Genomic DNA, 9,893 nt, shown 5'->3' with positions numbered 1-9,893 from the left:
CAGGAGAGTTTCATGTGAAGAGCAGCAGCGCTGAATGGCTGTCTTGCCCAGACGGAGGACTACAATGGCGTTGAGTATGCTTAGACACATCTTCACACCTAGAGGAACACACACACACACACACACACACAGCATGGTTAGACACATCTTCACACCTAGAGGAACACACACACACACACAGGGACATACACACACACACACACACAAACACACACACACACACACACACACAGACAGACACACACAGACACACACACACACACACACACACAGCATGGTTAGACACATCTTCACACCTAGAGGCACACACAGAAGGCAGACAGTCACTACTGCAACTCCCTCCCTCCCCCATCCGTCCATCCATATATCTATCTATCCATCCATCCATATATCTATCTATCCATCCATATATATATCTATCCATCCATCCACATATCTATCTATCTATCTATCTATCTATCTATCTATCTATCCATATATCTATCTATCCATCCATATATCTATCTATCCATCCATCCATCTATCTATCTATCATCCATATATCTATCTATCCATCCATCCATATATCTATCTATCCATCCATATATCTATCTATCCATCCATCCATATATCTATACATTCATCCATATATCTATCTATCATCCATATATCTATCTATCTATCCATCCATCCATATATCTATCTATCTATCCATATATCTATCTATCTATCTATCTATCCATCCATCCATATATCTATCTATCTATCTATCCATCCATATATCTATCTATCATCCATCCATATATCTATCTATCCATCCATCCATATATCCATATATCTATCTATCCATCCATCCATATATCTATCTATCTATCCATCCATCCATATATCTATCTATCCATCCATCCATATATCTATCCATCCATCCATATATCTATCTATCTATTCATCCATATATCTATACATTCATCCATATATCTATTAGTATCTCAGTGTGTAGTATATGCTGTATGTGTATTGTACATAACAATGTGAATTGACATGCAAAAGTCAGTCATAGAGATCCAACAGGTTATCGGGTTGTAAATGCTAAAAGGGCAAATCCATCAGGACTGATGTGATGTTACAACAGCAGCCTCTGATAACATGACAGACTAGCGTTAGCTCACCTCTGTGTTGGGGCGGATAACATGACAGACTAGCGTTAGCTCACCACTGTGTTGGGGTGGATAACATGACAGACTAGCGTTAGCTCACCTCTGTGTTAGGGCCGCTAACATGACAGACTGGTTACATCAGTGTTAGCTCAACTCTTTGTTGGGGTGGATAACATGACAGACTAGCGTTAGCTCACCTCTGTGTTGGGGCTAGGGTTGCCAACTTCCTCAACCCCAAATGAGGGACACTTCACTTCAAATGCGGGACAAAAAAACTAATTTACAAATGGTGTACTGTCACTTTAAGAGCATTGTCTACACGCTATTCATAATATTTTGCCAGCTCCATTCAAATATAGCCTATGGTCATTCCACAACGTCTAACATTGTTTGTGCCACATTTAGGCCTATAGCACAATGATAAGTTAAGTTGGTTTAAACAACCTTCATTCCTGTGGAAATAGAAGCATGTAATGATGCTAGCTAGATATTTTCTGTTTGCAATTAAAAGTGAATTATGAACCTGGTAGCCACCTAGCTATCTAAGTGGAAAGTGTTTCAATTGGCATAGCTATCATGTGCTTCATGTAAATGCTTAGTTTAAGGGAAACGGATTATTGAAGACTTCAAGACTCACCAATTCCATTACACAAAGGCAATTGACCACTCTTCATATTCAATCAGTCCAAATCACAGTGCGTGCAGCCTATGTCAAAGTGCCCTCACATTGTAAATGGTCAGTAGCAGTGTGAACCGGATAATTCCGCAATCTCCTCGCGTTGTTTTTGTTGTTCTCATGACTTCCTTTTAAAAGTTTCTTATTTTAAAAAGGTGAAATCAATTACCAATGATCACAAGTCAGCTGGAAACTTCCACCCTCTCTCCCTCTCGTTCCCAATTAAAACGAGTAGCATAACGTTCAAGTTAGATCTGCTGCATAATAGAGAGACTGAGAGGACCCAAAAAGTATCATCCTTAAGGAAGATGCTGTTGCTGCATTTTGACATTGTAATCGTTCTCTAAGAAAGAGTGAAAAGCAGTTTGCAGTAAAGCTTCTCTGGCTAAATTGTGGTGCCCCTTCTGTCCCTTGGTGCCGTGCGCACAGTGTGAGATGCGCGTGGTTGCGGCGCCACTGGACACTTCGTTCCAGGTGCGTTTACAGTAGCCTACTATTGACAAGTTAACAAGGCCGATGAGCTGTGATTGAAAATCGGGAGTGGTGCTGTCCCTGACGGGACAAATCAAAATCACCCAAAATACGGGATGTCCCGCCCAATTCGGGACGGTTGGCAACCCTAGTTGGGGCGGATAACATGACAGGCTGGTTAGCGTTAGCTCACCTCTGTGTTGGCGTATAACATGACAGACTAGCGTTAGCTCACCTCTGTTTTGGGGTGGATAAAATGACAGACTGATTAGCGTTAGCTCACCTCTGTGTTGTGGCGGATAACGTGACAGACTCGTTAGCGTTAGCATTAGCTCACCTCTGTGTTGGGGCGAATAACATGACAGACTGGTTAGCGTTAGCTCACCTATATGTTGTGGCGGATAACATGACAGTTAGCGTTAGCTCACCTCTGTGTTGGGCCTATGTTGATCTGCTCTACCCCCACTGTGGGGGGAGATGGACCTCCTGTACAATACCTCATCCACCTCTGAGTCCGTAGCACCCTATAGTACACACACACACACACACACACAAACGCACATATACGTACACACACAAACACACACACAGGTTTGTGTATGGAGGAGGGTGAGGTGTTACTTCATGTGCAGTGCACCATACAATTGACCTACTTCACAAACCTAATAATTGTTTGATAAACAAGGGTAAGAAGATCACAAGGTCCAAGATCTTTACAGTTTGTTTCAACTGCTTACACGTTAAATCTTTGCTTGTCACACAATTTTCTAAACATGCCTTTCAAACACCATAACCCCACACAAATCTGCAAAACCATACACTAACTCTCAGTGTTTGACTGATTAGTTTTCAATTTCGTAAAAAAACACAAAAACTGGGACTGGAACTATCAGTTTTAGAGAGGCCCATTAATTAGCACACCCAGCTGCCTCCTTCTTGTTGGCTGTAAAATACTGTATTCACAACAGCAAATTATTTGGGTAAAATCATTATTTTTGGTTTCAATATTGCTTGCATTTTTACTGTGTATTTCAACTTCTCTCTGAAGATTAATTTCACTCTTGTATGTAAATATTAGGGCTGTCAAAATAACTGATTAATTTCGATTAATTAATTTGAGAAAAAATAACTGATTAAAAAAAATAACGCAGATTAATCGATTCCGTGTGACCTTTGACCCTGAGCCATTCTAGTCAGTAACCATTACACTGCAAAATGAAGGAGAGAGAAGAAAATGTGCTGCCTAGATCATTGATTGGAACATTTACTTTTAAAAAAACGGCCTGATGTTGATAAAAATAAAGTGTTGATTAAAATCAAGCCCTCTGCAATGTCTGCAGCAAGGAATTTGCATATCACCGGAGTTCATCAACTCTAAAGTCGCAGATCAATGCAAAGAAATAGTGTTGGCATTCAGGGGAGTGTTAATTTATTTTCATTGTGTCCCCTAGGTTATATCTGTGGCCTGAAATGCCTTGAAAAAATGAAATGAAAAAAAACTTCTTCCACTTTTGAATAGATTTCCTCAGCATATTAGGTCATATCATAGATTATTATGGCCATTATTTGAACAGTGAAAATAATAATAAAATAGTTTTTTAACTTTAATGTCACTAATGCTGATTATTCAATGATTCATTTGAATTTAAATATTTTAAATACTTTCACAGCAAAAATATATATGCGATTAATTTAGATTAATTAATCACAGAGTATGTAATTAATTCGATTAATTTTTGTAATCGATTGACAGCCCTAGTAAATATACATGGAAGCCCATGAAAGTCAGAAGAGCTTTAGGTTTTGATCAACAGTGAAATGATGTATCCAAAATGTCATATGACAAAAGTGATTATAATGTGAAGTGAATGTTTGCTTTACTGTAAAGATGTGTTTATGACATTTTAAATGTTATGCATCATTTTGCTGGAGATTTGAGGCATTTTGCATCTTGTGTGAGCAATTGTGGGTTTTGTGTGTAGAGTTTTGAAAAACAAAGAAAGACAGAGGGCCGGATGTACAGAGAAAGCGATAATACCGAGTTTTTCACTGCGCAGAAGGCAAACGCTGTGCTTTGCCAAATTGCTGGGAATTTACGAAACTGTCACTTCATTACGTAAACAGCGCTCATCAACATCCGTCTCCGCCCCCTGTACTGTATGTGTGTGTGTGACTCACGTTGGCCAGTCTGTACATGGCTTTTGGAGAGGTGAGGTGTGTGTGTGTGTGTGTGTGTGTGAGACTCACGTTGTCGAATCTGTGCATGGCTTTTGGAGAGGTGAGGTGTGTGTGTGTGTGTGTGTGTGTGTGTGTGTGAGACTCACGTTGGCCAGTCTGTGCATGGCTTTTGGAGAGGTGAGGTGTGTGTGTGTGTGTGTGTGTGTGTGTGTGTGTGTGTGTGTGTGAGACTCACGTTGGCCAGTCTGTGCATGGCTTTTGGAGAGGTGAGGAGAGAGCGCAGCCGTGTCTGGACGTCCTCCCACACATTCTCCGAGCAGAGCAGAGACCTGAGGGGAGGGAACCACACACGGAACATCACCACAGGAACCACACACGGAACATCACCACAGGAACCACACACGGAACATCACCACAGGAACCACACACGGAACATCACCTGAGGGGAGGGAACCTATTTTGTAATTTCTGTTGAATTCTAAACTCCACACCCTAACCACCAAACCTTGCACAAAGCCAGTAGAACATTAGAATGTCTTGCAAACGCACAAAACCAGTAGAACATTAGAATTTATTGCAAACGCACAAAACCAGTAGAACATTTGAATGTTTTGCAAACGCATAAAGCCAGTAGAACATTAGAATTTCTTGCAAACGCACAAAACCAGTAGAACATTAGAATGTCTTGCAAACGCATAAAGCCAGTAGAACATTAGAATGTCTTGCAAACGCATAAAGCCAGTAGAACATTAGAATTTCTTGCAAACGCATAAAACCAGTAGAACATTAGAATGTCTTGCAAACGCACAAAGTTCTTGCAAAACTCTTCAAAGTCTTTTAAAAATTGTGTGTTGTTTTTATTTAGTTTTCTTTTCCAAAATGGCTCTCACAGTCAATCAGTCAGTCACAGGCATCATGTCAGTCACAGGCATCATGTCAGTCACAGGCATCATGTCGGTCACAGGCATCATGTCAGTCACAGGCATCATGTCAATAAGCAAGTAAAGCAGTTTAGCTTTGGCAAATGGATTGGCTAATATTGGGAAATAAACAAAATGGGGAACCACCTGCATCCCTAATGGCTGTAAACACATCTACGACTCTCACACATTTACCACACACACAGACACACACACACCTAATGAGGCCGACTCTCACACATTTACCAAACACACACACACACACACACACACACACCTAATGAGGCCGACTCTCACACATTTACCAAACACACACACACACACACACACACACACACACACCTAATGAGGCCGACTCTCACACATTTCCCAAACACACACACACACACACACACCTAATGAGGCCGACTCTCACACATTTCCCAAACACACACACACACACACACACACACACACACACACCTAATGTGATCAATGCCTCGCTAACCTCCGACACATTTCCAACAGCGTTCAAAATGGCCCAGGTAACACCGTTATTTAAGAAAACTTCTCTCAACCCTGCTCAAGTCAAGAACTACCGCCCTGTCTCACTCCTGCCTTTCCTATCCAAAGGCATTGAACGAGCAGTCTCCAAACAGGTCTCTGACTTCCTTTCACAGAACAACCTTCTGGATCCAAATCAGTCTGGGTTCAAAAGTGGCCACTCTACCAAAACGGCTCTGCTGTCTGTAACAGAAGCCTTAAAAGAAGCCAGGGCGACCGCTCGGTCATCAGTACTCATTCTGCTTGACTTATCGGCTGCCTTTGACACGGTTAATCACCGCATCCTTCTCTCCATACTCTCTAACATGGGAATCTCTGGTTCTGCTCTTTCCTGGTTTGAATCCTACCTCACAGGACGCTCGTTTAACGTATCATGGCTTGGTCAGCTATCTGCACCTCACTATCTCACCACAGGGGTCCCCCAGGGCTCAGTGCTGGGCCCCCTTCTCTTTGCTATCTACACCACCTCCTTGGGACAGATTATCCGTTCGCATGGCTTCTCATACCACTGCTATGTAGACAACAGCTCTATCTGTCCTTTCCACCTGATGACCCCTTGGTTTCAGCACGGATCTCGGACTGCCTCTCAGACATAGCTACATGGATGAAGGCACACCACCTCCAGCTGAATCTCTCAAAGACTGAACTGCTGGTCCTCCCAGCTAAACCTACCATACACCACGACATCAACATCAAATTTGACTCCCTGTCTGTTTCACCTACCAGGACTCCAAGAAATCTAGGAGTTGTTCTTGACAACCAACTAACCTTCTCAGATCATGTTGCCTCAGTCGCCCGGTCATGCCGTTTCACACTGTACAACATACGGAAAATCAGGAATTACTTAGTGAAAAACAATTGGATTTTCTGTTTCTTGTTGAAACCTGGCTGACTTCAGACAGCGAAGCTGTTCTTGTTGAAACTTGTCCCCCAAATTATAATTTCTTCCACTCAATTAGACAAGGCAAACGAGGTGGTGGAATTGCCTCCATTCTCTCAAACAAATATAGCTGCACTAGAGTCAATTTTGGTGAATTCGCTTCCTTTGAGTACATTGCCCTCACTCTGAAGGCTGACCCAGCTGTACTTCTATTAACCTTATACCGCCCTCCTAAACTATGGGCTGGCTTTCTCGACCAATTTTCTGAACTTATGTCGCTCATCATCACTAGCTATGATCGGATAATTGTAAATGGCGACTTTAATATTCATGTCAATAAGACAACTGATGCTAAAGCCAGTAAGTTCCTTAATGTGTTGGACAGTTTAGAGCTAAAGCAGCATGTTACAGGACCCACCCACAACCTTGGCAACACCCTCGATCTAGTCATTTCTAGAGGGATAGAAGTCACAGACTTATCAGTAAATGATATAAATATGTCTGATCATTATTGTGTATCTTTTAATATAGTACTACATACTCCAAAAATTCATCCCGAAATTGCAATCAAATCGCGACTCTTGGACATTAGAGCAGAACAGCAGTTCATAGCTCTTATAGACTCCATAAATTTAGATATTTTACATCATCCCATTGATCAAATGGTAGAGGCTCTCAATCATGAATTAGGCGCTATGCTTGATAGAGTGGCACCCTTAAAGACTAAAAAAAGGCCCTGTAGCAAACTGACACCTTGGATGAACGAAAATATCCATGATCTAAAAAGATCGATCATGTAGAAAAGCTGAGAGAACATGGAGAAAAACTAAGTTACAGGTACACCGTGCCATTCTAAAAGAAAAAATAGCAAATTATAATAGAGCTATTCGGAATGAGAGAAGGAACCACTTCTCTAAGGTAATTGCTGAAAACAGTGGAAACTCTAGGGTGTTGTTCTCTACCATTGATAGGCTATTGCATCAAACACCTTTTGATACACTCAGTCAGGCATCCTCTCTAAGATGCGAAGAATTTGCAGACTTCTTCAAAAACAAAGTAATTTCTATAAGGGAGGCTATGGGTAACACAAGTAATATGTTTGATAGTACAGCCAAAAACAGCCCCCCAAAATGAAGGTCCTTTAGCACTATTACTCAATCTGAGCTTGGTAAAATTATAACTCAAACCGGCTCCTCAACATGTGTTTTAGATCCAATCCCTACTAGATTCCTCAAAAAAGTATATGATAGCTCAGCTCCCTTTATTCTCAAGGTAATAAATACCTCATTAGAAACAGGTATATTTCCAACTGCTTTTAAAACCGTTGTTGTGAAACCTTTACTTAAAAAGTCAAATCTTGACCATACCAATCTGAGCAACTACAGGCCTATATCAAATCTACCATTCCTGAGCAAAGTACTTGAAAAAGTTGTTTGTAATCAGTTAAATAACTTCTCAACGAAAACAGTATCCTTGAAAAATTCCAATCAGGTTTTAGATCAAATCACAGCACAGAAACGGCTCTAGTAAAAATAGTCAATGATCTCAGACTGGCTACTGACTCAAACAAAGTCTCAATCCTTATTCTTCTGGATTTGAGTGCGGCATTTGACACCATTGATCATAGCATCCTAATTCACCGCCTTGCGAAGTGGGTGGGTCTCTCTGATAATGCTCTAAACTGGTTTCAAACCCACATTACTGGCAGAGATTTTTATATCAGTCTAGGAGATCATGTATCTGAAAAACATGACTTGCCTTTTGGTGTGGCCCAGGGGAGCTGCCTTGGTCCCCTGCTATTTTCCCTATATATGCTTCCATTGGGAAACGTCATAAGTCAGCATAATGTAAACTTCCATAGCTACGCAGATGATACCCAAATGTATATTTCTGTGGAGCCAACTAACCCAGATGGCCTTTGCTCCCTCACTGCATGCCTAACCTCCATTAATCAGCAAAAATTTTCTGAAACTAAATGATGACAAAACAGAGGTACTTTTGGTGGGACCAAAACTAAAGCGAGATATTGTTCTTAGTAATCTGGGGAACTTGGCACACCAGGTCAAACCAAAACTAACAAGCCTCGGTGTCATCTTAGATGCAGAGTTAAGTTTTAAGCCCCATATCAGTAAAGTTACTCAAACAGCCTATTTCCACTTGAGAAACATTGCCAAAGTGCGGCCCTTTTTAACTCAACAAGATGCAGAAAAACTAATTCATGCCTTTATCACTAGCAGGTTAGACTACTGCAATGCACTTTTCACTGGTCTTCCCAAAAAACATCTAAAGAAATTGGCACTCATACAGAACTCTGCGGCTAGACTTTTAACTAAGACTAAGAAGAGAGAACACATCACCCCTGTGTTGGCTGAACTGCACTGGCTCCCTATTTCCTATAGAATTGATTTTAAGGTTATGTTAATTACTTACAAAGCTCTGAATGTCACAGCACCTTCATATATCTCTGAGCTTTTAATATCTTATCAACCACAAAGGAAACTTAGATCATCCAATTCTAATATTTTAATCGTACCCAAAGTGCTCCACAAGCAAAGTGGAGAAGCTGCTTTTATCCATTATGCCCCAAAACTATGGAACACCCTGCCTCTGTACATCAAGCAGGCGAGTTCAGTAAATATTTTTAAAAAAGATCTGAAAACATACCTGTACAGGAAAGCTTTTAGTTAACTCATCTTATCCTGTAGACTACTTTTTCAGATTATTCTACATCTGTTGCTATTGAAGGGCGCAGCCAGCCAGAAGCAGATGGGCTCCCCCTATTAAGTCAGGTTCTGCTCAAGGTTTATTCCTGGAATATGGGAGTTTTTCCTTGCCACAGTTGCCATATGGCGTGCTTGTGGGGGGTAAGAGGGTTAAGGCTGCCAGTCTTATGACATGTCATTTTCTATATTTTTGATATGTTGCTGTGGATCATAAACAGCCCAGCAATGAAGAAATGTGATTGATAATGACTGACTGACTATTATTTTGTTACATGCTTCAAATGTAAAGCACTTTGAGCTGCATTCTGTGTATGAAAGGTGCTATACAAATAAAGCTTATTATTATTATTATTATTATTACTTGAC

The 9,893-nt window shown here is 40.9% G+C and overlaps 1 protein-coding gene across 1 annotated transcript in view; it reads right to left on the bottom strand.

Annotated features, from left to right (window-relative positions):
* Nucleotides 1-290: 290 nt before the first annotated feature.
* Nucleotides 291-9,893, bottom strand: part of spata6l (spermatogenesis associated 6-like) — a 28,488-nt gene continuing 18,885 nt past the window's right edge. The window contains exons 9-11 of the mRNA XM_076289560.1: nucleotides 4,697-4,790; nucleotides 2,712-2,807; nucleotides 291-296 (exon numbers count right to left, since the gene is read on the bottom strand). Of these exons, the coding sequence (XP_076145675.1) occupies nucleotides 291-296; nucleotides 2,712-2,807; nucleotides 4,697-4,790 (196 nt within the window). The remainder of the gene's footprint in view (nucleotides 297-2,711; nucleotides 2,808-4,696; nucleotides 4,791-9,893) is intronic.

Source organism: Alosa pseudoharengus, unplaced genomic scaffold (genome assembly GCF_046254945.1).
Source record: "Alosa pseudoharengus isolate Yale_2024_CS ecotype anadromous, Long Island Sound unplaced genomic scaffold, YU_APseudo_1.1 YU_APseudo_1.1_scf_17, whole genome shotgun sequence".
In the NCBI taxonomy this organism is placed as follows: Eukaryota; Metazoa; Chordata; class Actinopteri; order Clupeiformes; family Clupeidae; genus Alosa; species Alosa pseudoharengus.
This window is presented reverse-complemented; position numbering and strand designations above follow the sequence as displayed.